This window comes from Stenella coeruleoalba (genome assembly GCF_951394435.1).
Source record: "Stenella coeruleoalba genome assembly, chromosome: 13".
NCBI lineage: Eukaryota > Metazoa > Chordata > Mammalia > Artiodactyla > Delphinidae > Stenella > Stenella coeruleoalba.
In genome coordinates this window covers 11,639,203-11,658,825 of record NC_137159.1, presented here as the reverse complement: position 1 = coordinate 11,658,825, position 19,623 = coordinate 11,639,203, and the positions used below count along the sequence as shown (strand labels likewise).

Sequence of the window (19,623 nt, the reverse complement as noted above, 5' to 3'; positions counted from 1 at the left end):
CTAAAACACACTTAATACTTGCAAAGTATAGCACAGTTTGAATATAAAATTCAGTTGACTATTGGGCACATTACTAGCGTCATCATCTTATAAACACTGAAAGATACATATACCAGCTGGATACAAGTAGGCCTCTCCTCTTACTAAAACCCAAATCAACGTAGTGGTCCTTATACCTGCCTGTCTACACTTCCCACCTTTCCTTCTTTACTTTTGGCTCATAAGACATTGCCTAAGATAATCTTAAATTTTTCTCTCTCAATCTCTACCTAGGTAGTAGGATTTTTCTTCCAAAGTCTCTTCCCTAAAAGGGCGTGACTACATTTTTCCAAGTGGTTTTTAAAGGTGTCTTGTCTTAATATTTATTGCTGGCACCTGGAAACTGCTTAGCTATTTGAAGTGTTGGTTCTAATTTTTCAGCATTGTGATTTTTCATATTATTAACAACTTAATGTGAAAATGGAACTTGAATTGTTTTAAGTGAATTTGATTTTCTTTTTTAATGATGACATTACAAGGAGGGATTATTTAAAAAGTTAATATCCTTTTTATTCTTCTCAGGACTGGGAATATTTACTAAATTCAGACTACCACCAGAATGTTGAGTCTCATCTTTTGAATAGATCTTTATGTTTGAGTCCTTTGGAAGTTTCACAGATGAAGGATGAGGATTTGTCACAGAATCTCAGTTTGGACTCTTCTACACTTCTTTTCACTCACATACCTGCAATTTTTTTTGTTCTTCACCTGGTCTATGAGGAGCTTAAGTTGAACACTCTAATGGGAGAAGGAATTCGTTCACTTGTTGAACTTCTCGTTCAGTTGGCAAGGTAAATATTGTTCGTAGATTAGAAACTTCAAGAGGTCGTTAGCTGACTTGATCTTAGACATGAATATCATATAGGAAGCTTGTAAATAAATTTCTGAAATCTACCGTCTCAACAAACCACAGCATTTTCTATAAACCACAGAATTGTTTGAAGGTACCCACTATGTAAGGGCTTGTGGGTCATGCTGGGGTTGCTGGTCTTTGTCCTAAGATGAGTGGGAAGACACCGGAGTGTGTTACACGGTGAGGATGACCTGCTCAGCTTTCATTTTGACACGATGACTGTGGTGAAAGGTCTGTAATGACACCTGCTGTTTTCGTAGTAATGCCTATGTTCAGATAGTGTTTATAGCGAACAAATCGTAATTTACATGTAGGAATTGTCAAAGTAGGTATTACAATCCCTGTTTCAGCGATGAGGAAACTTGCTCAAGTTTGTTTCTAAGAACAGGTGTCGTTTGCTAGTCGTGGGCTGTCTTTGCTGTTCCTTTGTTTTCTCAGTCTGTGGTCTTCCCCGTCTTTCAGGCTCTCGTAGTGGATCCATAATAAGATTGTTCTGATAATATTTTTAAAAGCCTTTCTAGCACCTTGTGTTTGACACTGAACTGGGAAGGTCATACTTAGGTGTTATTTGAGCCTTTGTGACCCTTGGTGATAAAGAAAGTTAACTTTGAATTAAAATGCCAACCTCTGTGTTAAGGTTGTAGTATGTTTTCTAATTTCTGTTATCTTCCTTGAGATACTGAAATTCTTTTCTGAGACATGGCAGTTTTAATTGATGGTCAGTTTCTCTTAATGACGAATCATTACTATGATGAAAATACTTTTGTAATGAAATGATTTTCAAACCCTAATCATGGCTCTCTGAAACAGGTAACATTTGTAAAATGTTTTACATTTTGTAAAGTATTTCTCACACATATTATCTTATTTAATCTTAAAAACTTGAGAGTGAGTTAACTGGTGTTTCTCCATTTTCTAGAAGAAAAAATACTGCGATTCATAGAGTTGACTTGCTGACAGTCACACAGCTAATAAATTAAAAGAGGAGAAAATGGACCACAGTGTTTTCACAGTAGTTTTATCCACAAAATTCATCTGGCAAAAGGAGTTTGGGTTCCATTTGTCATACTGGGCACTTTAAAGTCCAGAAATAGAATACAGAGGCTCTAGATCTGGTTGTCTTCTTTCTCATAAGTAAATTTTTTTAATTGAAAAGTTCAACTGATGAGTCCTTCTAACTCTTTGGGAGGAAAGTGCTATAATACCTTCCTTGTTATTTCTTTTTTATGTGTTCTTATTGTTTTAGGGACTTAAAATTGGAGGCTTATGTAGATCATTACTACAGAGATTACCCAGCACTTGTCAGAACTACTGGACAAGTGTGTGCAATTGATCAAGGTAAGTGTGCTGTTAAAGGTTTTCTGAACAATGTAGTGACATTTGCTTGTATTTTTCTTGGTGAATAGCAGAGGATATATTTCTTACCATTGGCCTCTAAATCAGGGGCAGTGTCTTTCCACCAGGCAGATTTTAGTTTGTAGTGTTCGATCTCTGACTTGTAGTAAGCCATAATCTCTTCAGTGTAGGGGGAAAATGTTACTCATCCCTAAGTTTCTGCCTTGCAAAAGCTTAGAGCTTCCAGTGCCAAGGGTGCGCTGCTGTCCTGTGCTGCGCAGTTAGTAGCCACCTGCCATGTGCTATCTAAGTTAATTATATTAAAAATTCAGTTCCTCAGTTGCACTGGCCGTGTTTCAAGTGCTCGGTAGCCACATGGGGCTAGAGGTTGCCATATTGGACAGTACAGATACAGAACATTTCCATAACCACTGTACTGTTTTAGACCCTGAGTTAAAGCGACTCAGGATTGGGGCCCAGTTGTTAAAACAGAGCACAATCCTGGGTGTCTTGTCTGTTTTCTCATCTTTAGGGTTAGGGCAGAAATTTTTGGTTAGATTCTTTATATGCCTTGAACACAAGAATTTTCTAAATTTCCTTCCAGGATTGGATAAAATATTAGTCAATTAAATTCCACATATTATAATATGGTCAGTTACTTACTGTGGCAGAAAACATGAAGCATTTTGGAGACTATGGAAAAATGTTATTCTGATAGTTTTCAAATGATAAATATTGTTGATTATTTTTCCTTTAGAATAAAACAGTATTGTATTAATGTATCTTTATAAACATTTATCTGATTTTAAAGGACAAACAGGATTTATGCATCATCCATCATTTTTTACTTCTGAGCCACCAAGTATTTATCAGTGGGTGAGTTCTTGTCTGAAGGGTGAAGGAATGCCACCCTATCCTTACCTCCCCGTCATCTGTGAAAGAAGCAGACTTGTAGTCTTGGTATGTATTCAAAGTGTTGCCAAACTTGTTCTTTTCTTTTTCTCTTTCAGTATAATTTTTTAAATTATCATACAGTTAAATTAACTTTTTTTTTTCATTTTGTATATAGCTCTGAGAATTTCAACAAATGTAGAGTTCATGTAATCACCACCATAATTAGGATTCAGAACAGTTCCATCACCCGCCTCAGAAAATTCCTTCATCCTTTTGGGATTCATCCAAGTGTTGCTGTATCAGCAGTTCGTTACACTTAATTGCTGAGTGCCAGCTATACATTGTGTGGATATATCACATTGGTTTATCCATTCATCCATTGAAGATATTTGGGTTGACTCCAGTTGTTAGCAATTATGAATACAGTTGCTGTAAACATTCATGTCCAGGTTTTTTGTGTGAACAAAAGTTTTCATTTCTCTAGGGTAGATACCCAGAGGTGTGATTGATGGCCATATAGTAAGTATATATTTAAGATTAATATATGTATATTTAAGAAACTGTAAAGTGTTTTTCAGAGTATATGTACCATTTTACATTTCCACCATCAATGTGTGAGAGTTCCAATTTCCCTGCATCCTGGTCAGTGTTTGGTATTGTCATGATTTGTAATTTTTGTCATTCTGATAGATGTGTAGTGATATCTCATTGTGGTTTTAATTTGCATTTTCTTAATGGCTAGTGATATTTTGAGTATTCCTAGATATGAGGTTTTGTCAGATCTGTGGATTTCAAGTGTTCTTTCCTGTAGTTTGTCATGTTCCATTGTGCTCTTAATGTTTCCTTTGTGAAGCAAAAATGCTTAATTTTGATGAAGCCAGTTTATCCAGTTTTTTTTCTTTTATGGATTGTGCTTTTGGTGTCATGTCTATAAATTCATTGTTTAGGTCACAAGGATTTTCTCCACTTTTCTTCTAGAAGTTTTACAGTTTTATGTTTTACATTTAGATCTATGATCCATTTTGTTAATTTTTATAAGATGTGAGGATTATGTTGAGATTTTTATTCCATTTGGATGGTCAATTCTTTTAACAGCATCTGTTGAAAACACTGTCCTTTCTCTTTTGCACTTTTATTAAGAATCAGTTGACCACATTCTTGTGGGTCTGTTTCTAGACTTTTTATTCTGGTCCATTGATCTGTGTTGTGGTCCACACACTCTTGATTACTGTAGCTTTATAGTAAGTTTTAAAATTGGTTAGTATGACTTTTCCTTCCATTACTTTTCTTTTTCAAAATTGTTTTAGCTATTTAAATTCCTTTGCCTTTTCATTTAAACTTTATAATCAGCCTGTCCATAGCTACAAAAAATCCTACTTGCATTTTTAAAAATAAAATAATTTTTATTTTTATTTATTTTTTTGCAGTACGCGGGCCTCTCACTGTTGTGGCCTCTCCCCTTACGGAGCACAGGCTCCGGACGCGCAGGCTCAGCGGCCATGGCTCACGGGCCCAGCCGCTCCGCGGCATGTGGGATCTTCCCAGACCAGGGCACGAACCCGTGTCCCCTGCATCGGCAGGCAGACTCTCAACCACTGTGCCACCAGGGAAGCCCCAATTTTTATTTTTAAAAATTAATTCATTTTGTTAATACATAGTTAATCCAAGATCAGACCCTCAAATAGAACCAGAGGGTGTGGGCAAAGGTGAGTTCCTTCACACTCCTTTCTCTTGGTCCCTCTACTGGAGTAGCCTGCCTACAGGTCTTTTGTGGACCTTTCTGTAGATGGAGCCTTCCCAGACTTAGAAGAGAACCAGATCTTTTGTCTCCTCTCTCAGATGTCACTGGAGTATATGAATGTCCTTGCTCCCCACCCATCTTTTCCTTTACTCTGCATTCTGTTTTGCTTCATGTTGAGAAAGGCTTCAGAACCCGCTGTGGCTCTGAAATTGACACGCAGAATGGTAATCTGCTTTTAAAAAAAAAAATGCTGATAAAATATACATAACATAATATTTATTATTTTAACTATTTTAAGTGTACAATTCAGTGATGTTAAATACATTCACAGTGTATTAAGAGCAGCTTAATCCCAGAACTTTTTCATTCCTTGCTGCTTGTGTGGAAACATTCAGGTGCAATCACCAGATATATTGGTCCTGTCCAACTCTGCTGAAATGGGTTAGACTCAGTGTTATATCTACCCAAAAGGGAGCTAGAGAAATATGAATAAGCCAGAGTTGTTCAGCCTCCAACTTAAATAATAGTAGTCAATTTGTAGATATTCATATTATATCTTTGTTAGATATGATGTCAGCTAGCTTTAGGAATATATCATTTGCAGTGGGTTAGAATGTAGGACTTGAAGATCCTCCAGCATTGTGCTGAAATTTTAATAAGCTCATACTGCTACTTTCTTTCAGGAAAAAAAAAAAAGCTGCAGACGTAGATCTTAGTGGTAGTAGCAAGTATTCAAACGAGAACTTTGAAGGCTGAAGCAGAGAAGGGTTAGGCCTAGAGGGGTAGAGAGTTAGGGTGTACCTCACCAAAAATGACCCAAATGTCAATCAGTTTATAAGTAGATAAACAAAGGTTGGTACACCTGTATAATGGAATACTCGTCAGCAGTAAAAAGAAACAAACTACTGATACATGCAGTAACGTGGATGAATCTCAAAGGAGTGCTGAGTTAAAGAAGTAGGGCACAGAAGACTACATGTTCTGTGACTCCATTTGCATGACATTGTAGAGTAGGCAAAATTTAGGGAGAGAAAAAAGATGCGTTGTTTCCACCGCTTGGCGTAGGGGAGGGAGCGGATTGACTCCAAGGGGCACAGGGAACTTTCTGGTGTGATGCAGGCATTCTGTATCGTGACTGTGGTAGTGGTTATATGATTGTGTAACATTTGTCAAAACACAGAGCTGTACATTTAAAGTGGGTGAATTTTCCTGTATGTAATTATGCCCCAATAGTTTAAAAAATGTTAACTTTCTCCTTATGCAGAGTATTGCACTCTACATACTTGGTGATGAAAGTTCTGTTTCTGATGAATCTTCACAGTATTTATCCAGAATAAGTATAGGTAAGTCAGTCTAATGTTAAGCTTCCCCAAACAGATTTTTATAGATGTTGATATCAGAGTTGAAATTAAAAAAATTAAAAATTTTCCAAGTGTACTTCAGAGGCCATGTCTTGCTTCATTTTAGAGGTGACATAATTGCACCGCTTTAGTCTGGAGTCCACATCTGACTTTTAGAGACCAAGGTTGCTTAAAATCTGACAAATTTTACATTTTCAGTGTGCCTAAAAAGGACTGTTTTAGCCCCAGGGAAATGATTATACTTTCCAGCCTGCCAGAGTACTGCTTATTATTTTTTAGCATTTGTTTATTAATGAATTTTTATTTGCAAATGTTTTCTACATGTTACGTGTTTCCTTTACCAGGATAACTATCAAAATAAAGTTTCGTTTTGTTTTAGCCCCACAGAAGTCACAAGCAGAGCAAGAGGAGAACAGGTGACTTTTATTCAGATTGTGCTTTTACACAGTCTGTTTGATAACTTCATGTTTAATAACTTCATGTTTGTTCTCTTATAGGTTTAGTTTCAGGCATTCTACATCACTTTCTAGTCTAGCTGAGAAATTAGTCGTCTGGATGACTAATGTAGGTAAGGTGGTCTTTGTTACTTTTCATGTGTCTTTGAAATCCTTTCCCTGGGCTCTCCTTCCTAAGTAGGCCCTGCGTCCTCAGAGCTCACTAGAGCTGGAAGGCGTGAGAAGGGAGGGCCTCTCGCTCTACAGAAGGATCCCACAGGATGGAGATGATGGCCCATCAAGCCACCCTTCCTTTCCCTGACAGTCTCACAGCTTCCCTATACTAATATCTGGGCTATCAGAAATGAGTATTTCTGGCAAAATCTAAAAGTAATGTGTAAATATTTCAGGGTATGCTTTTGAATGATACAGGCCAGGGATTTTATGCACCAAGAGGCAGATTCACCTGGGAAAAGGGAAAGGAAGGAAAAGGGTTTATTCTCTCCTCCTAAGCCTGTGCCTTTAGGTTTTAAGCTGAGTAAAATACTAAAATTTCCTATAAAAATTTTTAAAAATATTACTGATATGAAAATGTAGAAAAGGAGAATGTTATAGAGTAGTATGTTAGAAGGTAATGCTTTAATGAATATTACAGGATGTTTCTGAATTCTTAATTAGGGAATGTTCTCAATGACTTAGTTTTTCCCTGTACTTTTGTGTATGCTTCCTTGACAATTGCAATAATTGTCATATAGTATTACAGATGAGACACTTATGCTGAAAATATGAGTTCTGTTCATTTGTATAGTACATAGCATTTAACCTCAATAATTGATCAACTTTCTATATTAATAAATAACGTATAATATTACAAAATTTAGAAAATTATCACCGAAGAAATTAATTAACCTAAGGATTTGAAGTTTTTTTAAATGAAATATGGTGTACATATAAGAGTGTATAAAATGTATTTAGAGAATAATAATAAAATGAGCATTGATGTCCTGGTGACCCACCATTAGAAATAAAACATTGCCAGTGTAGTAGAAAGCCCTGTGGATCTACTCCTGCATGGCCTCCCTTTCTCATACACCCATCGCTAGAGGTAAAGTACCTGTACCGTACCCTACCTAAATTTTGTATTACCTTCTGTCATTTTTTTTTGAGTTTTTTTCTTTTTGAGTTTTATCACTTCATATATTGCTTAGTGTTGTATGTTTTTTAACTTTATGTAAATAGATATAAATATAAACATTTTTTTTACTATCTTATTTTCTTCACTGAATATTATTATTTAAAGATTCATCCATGTTGACTCATGTAGCAGAAGATCATTCATTTTCACTGCTGTATGACCTACTGCTTGAATATATCACAACTTATTTATCCCTTGTATTGATGATAGCAGTTGGGCTCTTACTTCCCTTCCCTTTTTTGCCATAATGAAACATTACTAATGAATAATTTAATGCTTATGTCCCGGTGCCATGTACACAACTTTCTGTATGTCTGTTGATGGACCGTAGGGGTGGACCTAACTCTACGTGCTGAATGTTTTCCAAAGTGGTTGGACCCGTATACACCACCACTGGCTGTGGAAGAGAATTACTGTTGCTCTACATAGTTACCAACACTTGGTATCGATTGACTTTAATATGTGTCTGTCAAATGAGTGTGAACTTTTATTTTCTAGTGGTTTTAATTTGCATTTCCCTGATCACTCATTGGATAGAGCATCTTTTCATATGTTTATTGACCATTTGTGTTTCCTCTTAGGGAAATGTCTTTTAGTCCTTTGTGTTTTTCCTATTGGATTGTTTGTCTTTTTCTTAAAGTTTTTAGGAATTTTTTGTTTAAAACAAATTTTATACTCATCCCTGAGGTCAAGACACTGGTTTGGTAGTAAGATGAATAAAATCAATTTCTTGCTTATTTGTTAGGATAGAGTTTACTAACTTCACTCAGAGAATAATTGGGACAGTGGTAAGTCGTAGTGAAAGATTTTCTCCCTTCCTTTCACCACAAGGTTTCGCTTTAAGAGACTTGGAAACCCTTCCCTTTGGAATTGCTCTTCCCATCAGAGATGCGATTTATCACTGTCGGGAGCAGCCTGCTTCAGACTGGCCAGAAGCTGTTTGCCTCTTGATTGGGCGTCAGGATCTTTCCAAGCAGGCCTGTGAAGGAAACTTGCCCAAAGGGAAATCTGTGAGTATCAATATGGAAAGTCCATATTCAGATTTAGCCTCAATAAAATCACAGTAGAAATGTTCTCCATTTTCCTTTAAGTCTTTTTGCAAGTGTGTATATCAGATTATCTTTTATATTATATGCTAGATACGGTTTAAAATTGGACACATCTTATTAATTGTAAGTCGAACATGGGAACAGATTTTGTGAATGCTCTGTTTTGCCTGGACCTTTCTGTGCCTTGAGTCAGGACAAGTGCCGAGTCAGTAGAGCAGCTACCATGACTGATTCCCTGCTTGGACCATGTTAGTAATTAACTACTTTGTAATTATTATGTGGAAATAGGGAGAGCACATAATGTCCTGAATTTGAATAAATTATAACTATTTTCTCCTTCATACTTTTTTGATGTGTTACATTTCTTAAATTTAACCTTTTACATAGGTGTAAATATATCTTTAATCACATAAAACTGAAGCCCCAGGAAAAAGGTTTTTTTGCAGGGGGGCACTAAAGTTGTTTAGAAGCTGTCTTAATGTTATCCCTCCTCAAACAGTGCCCTTCATTAATGTTCAAATCTGTTTTTTTAAGAATGGGTTCTAAGACCCTACAAATAGAAAGTGAAATATATCGTTATCCTCCTTTCTTTTTAAAATCAGCCTCTTTTAAAACTTAAAAATGGAACTTTGAAAACTTCTTCTAGAACTCCAGTTAACTTAAAAAAAAATGGTAGAGTCTGCCTGCCAATGCAGGGGACACGGGTTCGTGCCCCGGTCCGGGAAGATCCCACATGCCGCGGAGCGGCTGGGCCCGTGAGCCATGGCCACTGGGCCTGCGCATCTGGAGCCTGTGCTCCGCAACGGGAGAGGCCACAACAGTGAGAGGCCCGCGTACCGCAAAAAAAAAAAAAAAAAAAAAAAAATGGTAGCACTGCATTTACTCTAAGGCTTGATCAAGGAGGATTCAGGGATGGTTATTCCACCCCTGGTGACTTTGGTACTTTATGTCTCTGAGAAAACAGTGCAGATTTGGCTCATCTCTTATTAACCTTTGAACCAACACATAATAATCAATAACTGTTCATAATCCACATTAGATCTTAGGCTATTAACGCTTCTTCAGAGACTGTTATCAAAATTTATTCCCAACATCAGAGTTGTATAATGGATCTGTGACAGAAGCAGTTTCCATGGGGGATCCCATCTCCAGCAGGGTTGTACCAGCACATCTGTCTTTTAATCTGCACTGAAATAACAACTCTTAGTTGAATTAGCATTTGGCTTGTTTTAAACAGAAAACCAATTTTTTTGCTAATAATATGGTTATCTTTACCTTGACCAAGAGAAGTCTTTAGCATTTATAGACCTCTTTTATTACTGTGAATGAGAACATCATTAGCACTAAAGCCAAATGGTATTGATAATTATTCATTTATATGTCATTTTAAGTAATTCTGGCTAAATTAAATTTGTTCAGTTATTTGAGGTTACATTTTATAACTCGTCTCCAATTTATCAGCTATTTGGGTCTGTATCTTATTGCTAACTCACCTATTAGAATGTAGCTTCTTTTAAGATTAGATATTCCATAGGAATTATAATAAATTTTTATCAGCTAAAGTCAGACTGATTATCTAGTCATATCTACCTTTATTCTTTTTTAAGGCTAATGTTGCTTCCACATTAAATGTTGCAAAACTTTAGCATTTCACCTAGGAGTTAATCTTTTGTGAAAGGAGTTAAAACTCTGAGAGAAAATGAGATTTCTGCTATTAACATCTATCTTAAAGTCTGACTGAATTATTTGGACTGGGAAGGCTCATAGTAAAGTACATGCTGAGCTTATGAGGACAGAATGCTAAGCAAGGAATTAACTCTCCTCACTTGTTTTGCTTCATTTAATCCCTTTCCTTTTAAGAAATATAGTTGGAACATACTTAGGAAAAAAAAAAAGTGAAAACCAACCATGATTTATTCTACTTAAAGCACAGAAGTGAGAAAGTGTTGTCTGACCTCCTCCAGCCCTTGGTTTATATCCTTCCAGGTTGTTTTCTTCTGCTTCTATTAATTAAAGACAGTATTTAAATTGGTGTTAGTTCTTTAGTGCGTGGGGTTAATATTCCATTTGCAGTAATTTGTGTCCTTTTTGGAATATTTAGGATATAGTTAGAGTTTTACAGTTTATTTAGAATATATCTTTCGATGGAATCAGCCTCCTGACTATCGTTGTAAGTTGAAAGCTTTCCCCTTGGCTCAGTAAAGAATGTTTCCAAGTGGGCAATATAATTATACTTAAAAAAAAAAGATTTTTAGGTTAGAGTCCCAGTATGTATTGGGAACCCAAGCCAGCCCTGCTTTGGAATATATTTTTTCTCTGCACTGATGTAGACTTGGTACCTCATCCTGTGTATCCTCATGTTCAATAAGTGTGTGTTGGCTGGTTTTTAAATTAGTATTACAACCTAGTCTGTTACTCAGGTGCTCTCATCAGATGTTCCTTCAGGAACAGAAACTGAGGAGGAGGATGATGGCATGAATGACATGAATCAGGAGGTGATGTCACTAATATGGAGTGAAGACTTAAGGGTGCAGGATGTGCGAAGGCTTCTTCAGAGTGCACATCCTGTCCGCGTCAATGTGGTGCAGTACCCAGAGCTCAGTGACCACGAGTTCATTGAGGAAAAAGAGAACAGGTAAAGGAAAACATTAACTGCTGTAATTTAAGTAAAAATTTAAATAAAACATTAAGTACTGCCTCATTTTGTTCAACTGTAAGAATAGGCATGACTGTAGCATTCACACCTCACAGAGTTTCTCTGGGAATCAAGTGGGTCATTTCTACACGGTGCTTAGAACACTGCCCAGTACATAGTATAGTAAAGCTCGATGCAGTCAGCGATTATTATCAGATTTCATTGATTGTATGATGCTGATTTTTTTTTGTACGTTTTACTATTTCTGAAATCAGATTATGTCTTTCAATCTGTAGGTGTTTGTAGGTGTTATGGTTTAAATGGCAGTGTTTTTTCTTTTTTAGTACCTCATGAAATAGTGCTGCATCTTAAAATCAATAGCGTCTTAAATGGAAGGGGGGATATACTGTTTTTGTTTTCACTATTATAATTTTGTAGATTATGTATAATGTTTCTGCTAAACATGTTATAGAATGTAGTCTGCTGGCCTGATTCTAAATTTCCCTGATTTTAAATTAATGTGGAACAGTGTTCCCAAAGAATCTTAGGACAGCAAAATTTTCCTCACCAATGGACTAGAAAAGCAGCTATATATATTTACAGTTAGGGAGAGAGGGTGCTTGTGAATAACTTTGTCTGCAGAGGATTTCAGCCTCTGGTTAGCCTCAGAAGGAGGAGGGCTGTTTCTCTGTCTTCAGGTATAACTTGTGTTAAGTGTTTCCTGGTTATGAATGCCCCTGCTTCCACAATTTCTGTTTGATGCCATTTATTTTAACATAGAAACAACTTAAAAAGTAGTTTATTAGTTTCAAAGTATAGCCTGTAGAAGCCATTTTAACTTTGAACATAGTTGACATATAGTGCTTTTAGTCCTAGAAGTCCTTACCATCAAGTAAATGAAGCTCCTGTGTTTCCTGGAGACACCATGAAATCCGCTGACCTCCAAAATAGGGACTTCCTTTTTAACCTTGTGTGCACCCATGGAGGTGGCGCTTGGGCTATATTCACAAAAAGGATGAGAGGAGGCTCCCAGCTAAACTGATAACAGCACAATGAGGAAACCCAACTAATACGATATTTTCCTCTGAGAGGGTTAGCATCGTTTAGAGTGGAATTATAGGTTTTGCTTTTTGAATACTTAGGGAGAGTTGGCTTGGTTTATAGAACAGCTGGTTTTAATTCAAAGCAAATATGAAACAGAAGAAAGAAGTGTGTCTCCCCTTTAGAGTTTCTGATGGGAGTAAGAGTATCAGAATGAGAACAACCGTGTTTAGGTGACTCACTCAAGACTTTGTATGGATTTACTTCGATGTGGCTTCATCTTACACAGCACTGCTGCTTTTGAAATACTTGCCTACAGATTACATTCTGGTTTTTTTTGTTTAAAATTTTTTCACATGTTGGTTTTAATTTTAATTATAGATTGCTCCAGTTGTGTCAGCGAACTATGGCTCTTCCGGTAGGACGGGGAATGTTTACCTTGTTTTCATACCATCCTGTTCCAACGGAGCCATTGCCTATTCCTAAGTTGAATTTGACTGGTATGTTAAATTCTGGGCTCAGTGAGAAAGGAAAATGGGTATATGTTTAGTGGAGTTGTTTTGAATCATTGTAGTTAAAACCAAAGAAATGCTCTATCCCCCGTGATTTTAAATATTGTTAATAGCTACTGTAGTGATTATTGTTAATAGCTACTGTAGTGGTTATCAAAGCTCAAATAGCAAATCAAATTAAACATTGAGGGAAGCAGAATATAGCCCATTACTAAATTTTGTTTTTAATGAGACCATTTCAAGATATAAAAAGGCACTTGGGGAAGTTTAGAAAGATACTATTGAATGGTGAGATTGTTAAACTTTAAATAATCTTAAAGTCAATATGTAAAAATATTTAGTCTTAAAATGTCTTGTTATGTCTTAGTATGAATAGATGATGCTTGTACAAAAACAAGAAAATATACTAAGCAAAAAGAAAAAATGGCCACTCATAGTAGTCCCAACTTGTTAGAGTTCACTAATGTTAAATAACACTTTGGTTTATTTGTTTCCCAATTTTATTTCTCCATTTTATAATTTTATATTTGTTTATCAGAAAATTTAAACCTGTTTTAGAAATAGTTTTTAAAAATTTACTATATAGTGAGTGAGCATCCTCCCAGACCAGCACTGCCCCCCGCCAAAAGATGATCTTGTTTTAATAATAAATTCATTTAGGAAAAAAACGTTCACTTTAGTTCCTTAACTGACACTGGTTTGGCCTATTGTGCTTTTGTATGTAATTATTCTTATCGAAGAAAATTTGCTTTACCCTTTGCCTTTTATTTTCTCTTGTGTATAAAAATTATGTCTTATACATATGTTGAATTGTTGTTTTAGAAATTTTACTTGCTTTTTCATATTAATCTCTCTGCCCTTTTTGAGAAAGTAAAAGTATAACTCATGAACTTGTCACCAGTGTGGTGCTATCACAGACCAGCATTTGAGTTAGCTCTTAGGTACAAAAAGCAAATGGTAAATACAAATATATTTTATTTTATGCTTGTGTCTGTGTATGTGTGTGTATGTGTATATAGACTACAAACAAGACACTATGCATCTAATTAAAATTTACATAACTTTCAGAACGCCTTTAAAACCATATTTTCAAACCTCTAGCGAACTGTATAACTGTATGCAATACAGTAAGTCCCCACATATGAACGAGTTCAGTTCCGAGAGCACGTTCATCAGTCCAATTTGTTCGTAAGTCCAACAAAGTTAGCCTAGATACCCAACTAACACAATTGGCTACACTGTACCAGCTACATCACTGCTGCTTTTACGCTTGCTTCTGGACATCCTGGGCTTGAAATAAAGATACTGTACTATTGTACTCTATACAGTACTGTACAGTAAAGTACACAAAAGCACAACCACTTGTAGAGGATGCACACACGTGACAGCATACACCAGACATGTGAACTAACTTACGAGATTGGACACGTGAACGCACATTTGCATCTTTGAAAGTTAGCAATTTGAAAGTTCGTATGTAAGGGACTTACTGTATTTAGAATATTTATTTTAAACAGTCATCCATGACTTGAGCTAATACAGAATATTAAAAATATAGAGATAATTCAGTATTGGCGGGTATGCAGTGTAGTCAAAACACTCAAGAAAAGGCATTCAAAGAGAACATAGCATCATGAACATTTAATTTACACTGTTCTTAAATAAGTTGACCACAAATTTAAATTTAGTGAATACTTTTTTATGGTTCACTGGGTAACTCAGGTGTATAAAATGTTTTTTATATAGGTATCTTTGAATGCAATTTGGCATTTTTACCAATAGTGTGTAGTTAGATTTCTATATCATATAGAGAGATGTATAGATAAGAGATAGAGCAAATTTATAAAGCTCCTTGTCTTTTTTAAAAACAATCATTTTTCCGTAACGTCCAGAGAAAAAGATGGGATGGCACATTTGAAATTAACATTGTTGTCAGTCACATGTTGGAATTATTATTCATGTAGTTTGTGATGTTAATTTTCATTTTATTTTTCGGTGAGCTTCCTGCTGTTTGAAAGACAGATTTCAAAGCAATGGGTATCCTAATCAGATCTGTACACAGTTAAATTGGTATCAGTTATCTTATTATAGTCTCATATATTTTAGCAGAAAGGACAGTGAATTATTTTATACGGTTAAGGTTTTTCTACCTTGCATCAAGTTTGACTCACATGTATAAAACTTTAAGTATGCATAGTAACCTAACATCATTACAGGTATTATGGGGTTAAGGGTTTTGAATGTAGAAAAGTGATCTCTGTTCTCAAAGAATCTAAATGTAACAATTTTGGTTTCTGAATTTTTGTTCTCTCAATTTTAAATTTTGTTTGCCTGAATAGGGCGGGCACCCCCTCGGAACACAACAGTAGACCTGAACAGTGGCAACATCGATGTGCCTCCCAACATGACCAGCTGGGCCAGCTTCCATAATGGTGTGGCTGCCGGCCTGAAGATAGCCCCTGCCTCCCAGATCGACTCAGCCTGGATTGTCTACAATAAGCCCAAGCACGCCGAGTTAGCCAATGAGTATGCTGGCTTTCTCATGGCCCTGGGTCTGAACGGGCACCTTACCAAGCTGGCTACTCTCAATATCCATGACTACCTGACCAAGGTGAGAGCTTGTGCTGCCAGCTCCTGGCATTGTGCCTCTCCCCTGGGCTATTACAGTAGCTCCTAGTTGTTCTGTTTGCTCTTCTTCAATCTTGTACCTCTAAGTGCATTCTTCTCATAGCAGGCAGAAAAATCTTTCTAAAGTGTAAGTTAGAATATATCACTTCCCTGGTCAAACTGTTCAGTGATCTTCCATTGCTCTTAATGTACATTCTAGGAGCCTGTGTGATCCTACTCACTTCCCCAGCCTTACTTTGTGCTTCTCTTTTCCTTGCTCCCTATGCTCCAGCCATAGAGACTGCTTGTATTAGCTCCTTGGCCGACCAAACTCTCTTGGCGTAAACTTTTCCACTTCTCTGCCATAAAAGTTCACCCATATGAAGTACACAATTCAGTGGTTTTTACTATATTCACAGAGTTGTGCATCCATTACCACTGTTAATTTTAGAACATCTTCATCACCCCATGAAGGAACCCCTACCTAGTAGCAGTCACTCTCCGTTCCCCTTTCCCTCCGGCCCCTGGCAAACTGCTAATGTACTTGCTGTCTCTATGGATTTGCCTACTGTGGACATTTCATATAAGTGGAACCAAACAATATATGGTCTTTTATGACTGGCTTCTTTTGCTTACCGTAATGTTTTCAAGGTTTGTCTATGTTGTACCATGTATTAGCACTTCATTCCTTTTTATTGCTGAATACATATTCATTGTATGGATATACCGTATTTTATTTTTCCATTCATCAGTTGATGGATACGTGAGTTATTACTACTTTTTGACTATTATGAATAATGCTACTATGAACATTTATATACACATTTTTGTGTGGATGAATGTTTTCATTTCTCTTGGGTATACTCCTAGGAGTGGAATTGCTGCATCATATGGTATCCCTTTGTTTTAAAGTTTGAAGAACTACCAAATTGTTTTCCAGAGTGGCTGCACCATTTTGTAATCCCACCAGCAATACATAAGGGTTCCAATTTCTCTGCACTCTTGCCAACACTTGTTATTATCTGTCTTTTTAATTATAGTCATCCTAGTAGGTGTGAAGTAATATCTCAGTGTGGTTTTGATTTGCATTTATTTCCCTGATGGCTAATGATATTGAACATCTTTACATGTGCTTATTGGTCATTTGTATGTCATCTTTGGAGAAATGTCTATTCAAATCCTTTGCTTATTTTCTAATTGGCTGTCTTTGTTGTTGAGTCGTAAGAGTTCCTTATGTAATCTGAATACCAGTCCATTAACAGATACATGATTTGCAAAAATTTTCTGCCCTTGTGTTGTCTTTTGACTTTCTGATGGTGTCTTTGAAGCGCAAAAGTTTTAAATTTTGATGAAGTCCAGTTCATCTACTTTTTCTTTGGTTACTGTGCATTTGATGTCATATCTAAGAAGTTACTGCCTAGCACAAGATCACTTGGATTTATATCTGTTACACCTCTTTCACATTGTATACAGAAGATTTCATCTGGATTCATATGCGTATGCTCTTTTGTATCTAGTATCTATTACATAGATTTACACCTATATATACACCTATTTATAACTGGCGCCGTAGGGCAGTGAAGAATTGGAATCAACAATGTAGTCAACTACAGTGATGAAATATTCACAAAACTAAAATTTTCCTGTCAGCAAAATATGTAATAGCATAAGTTTTCTTCTAAGAGTTTTTTTTTTTTTTTTACTTTTAGTTACATCTTAGTTGAAGTTAATTTTTATGTATGATGTCAGGAAGGGGTTCAATTTCATTCTTTTGCAAGTGACTGTATAGGTATCACAGCATCGTTTTTTGTAAAAACTCTTCTTTTCCCATTGAATTGTCTTGGCACCTTGTAGTCAATTGAATATCAATGTGAGGGTTTTTTTTTTAATCATCTCAGCATCATTTACATGTTTTTCCCTCACCTGTCATCATTCTCTCTCACTTTGTAAATTTGAGTGCCTTCCCTTCTTGCCACTTTACCTGGCTAATTTGTACTCATTCTATTGTAAATTTTACTTTCTAGAGATTCTTAATAATTCTCCAGTCCCTTCTAATCTAAAGTAGGCTCTGTTAAAATACTCTTTCATAATCTTTATACTTTTTCATTTGATGAGTTTTCAATAATATATATTTTTTAGTTTAACACTTTCCTTTCCCCAAGGGCACTGACTTCATCAGAACAAGGACCTGTCTGTTTAGTTTGCTTGTGTATTCTTGGAGCTTCTCACTGCCTGTCACAGTACTGGCAGGCAGTATCTTATTTAAAACTACATATTTGTTTTGGTAGTGACTTAAGTCTCATTCTTTTTTCTGTCTTAGGGTCATGAGATGACAAGCATTGGGCTGCTCCTTGGTGTTTCTGCTGCTAAACTAGGCACCATGGATATGTCGATTACACGGCTTCTTAGCATCCACATTCCTGCTCTCCTGCCCCCAACGTCCACAGAGCTTGATGTTCCTCACAACGTCCAAGTGGCTGCAGTGGTCGGCGTCGGCCTTGTTTATCAAGGGACAGCTCACAGGCATACCGCGGAAGTCTTGTTGGCTGAAATAGGTGTGGCATTAATAGTGCTGCGGTTTCCTAAGTGTATTTTTACCGTTCCACAGGAACCAAAGTAAAAATGATAGTAAGATTATAAAAATTAAGGAAAAATAGTAGCTTTTGTGAGCATAGAATGAGCTATACTAATAAAGAAAACAACTACAAAGTAATGTTTTCCAAGGCTGATGTTACTATGCAGGTTATTGGTCTGCATACTTCCTTGGCCAGCCCATTATTGAGCTCCAGTGGCCCCATTTAACGAGGTAGCCTAGGGTCTTAATCACATGTGAGCATGCTGCTTATCCTGCTCTGTCTTTGCCAGGCAATGTCTGGCAATGGTCTACACTTAAAATTCAAAGTTGATTGTTTTGATCCCTAAAAGCACAATGTTTATTCTGTTGGACAACAACACTTCTAACAGAATGGAAGTGATTGATTCCGGCTTTCCTCTATATGCTGGTGGATATGTTCATGATAAAAGGCATTTTTTATGTTTTATCGTAAGTCTGCATTCTTTGGAAACGTGTCTTACGTGTTATCATCTTCTTCTGAGAAATGGAAATGCTATTAGTATTATTGGTACGCTCAGTAATTTAGATACATACTTGCATGTCTTGTTCTATCCTGTTCAGGATCTTTCTACATATATTTCAGGATAGCCACAAAATTTTCCTGGGCATCTCTGCTTCAGGCTGTAGATCTATGGGTCTGCTGCTTAGACTCTGCTCCAAATGCCTTATTCTGGGACCCAGGCTTCTTTTATGGTGATGTCAGAAGGGCAAGAGGGAGAACCAAATAATGGAAGCGCATTTTAGGCCTTTGCTTACCTTGTGCCAGCCAGGATCCTAGTTCAAAGCCAGTCACACGTTCAGGTACAGAGGAAACTCTGTCAGGAGTGTGGATGTATTTATAACTGGCGCTGTAGGGCACTGAAGAATTGGAATCAACAGTGTAGTCAACTACAGTGATGAAATATTCACAAAACTAAAATTTTCCTGTCAGCAAAATATGTAATAGCATAAGTGATTGGTCTGAGAAACACTTATTCAGAAGATACTCAGGACTGGCTTTTAAAGCTTGTTCATCTGCAAGGTAATTAACATTCTTTGGCTATATCATAATGATATCTAATGGTGCCAACATTATACATATCTCACAGCCATAGTACACCTCTTTCACATTGTATACAGAAGATTTCATCTGGATTCATATGCGTATGCTCTTTTGTATAATTACAGTCAGACTGTACGTACTGTTTTTGTACTGCTCTTTTCATATATCATTGTCATAAATGGCTTTTAAAATTAATTTTATATTGTGGGATAGCTCATTGAGTTGGTTTTCTATAAATTGCCTAATCATTGTCTTATTTTCAGGACTTTTA

General features: G+C 36.4%; 1 protein-coding gene across 5 annotated transcripts in view; it reads left to right on the top strand.

Annotated features, from left to right (window-relative positions):
- The window catches only part of ANAPC1 (anaphase promoting complex subunit 1), a 176,114-nt gene that overhangs the window by 43,152 nt on the left and 113,339 nt on the right, over positions 1 to 19,623 (top strand). For 4 of the 5 annotated variants that reach the window (XM_079940043.1, XM_079940045.1, XM_079940042.1 and 1 more), the window contains exons 19-29: positions 562 to 830; positions 2,139 to 2,230; positions 3,039 to 3,187; positions 6,127 to 6,205; positions 6,603 to 6,639; positions 6,721 to 6,791; positions 8,684 to 8,862; positions 11,310 to 11,536; positions 12,959 to 13,077; positions 15,429 to 15,700; positions 18,017 to 18,251. In XM_079940043.1, the coding sequence (XP_079796169.1) occupies positions 562 to 830; positions 2,139 to 2,230; positions 3,039 to 3,187; positions 6,127 to 6,205; positions 6,603 to 6,639; positions 6,721 to 6,791; positions 8,684 to 8,862; positions 11,310 to 11,536; positions 12,959 to 13,077; positions 15,429 to 15,700; positions 18,017 to 18,251 (1,729 nt within the window). The remainder of the gene's footprint in view (positions 1 to 561; positions 831 to 2,138; positions 2,231 to 3,038; positions 3,188 to 6,126; positions 6,206 to 6,602; positions 6,640 to 6,720; positions 6,792 to 8,683; positions 8,863 to 11,309; positions 11,537 to 12,958; positions 13,078 to 15,428; positions 15,701 to 18,016; positions 18,252 to 19,623) is intronic. The other variant, XM_079940044.1, reaches the window with a different exon arrangement.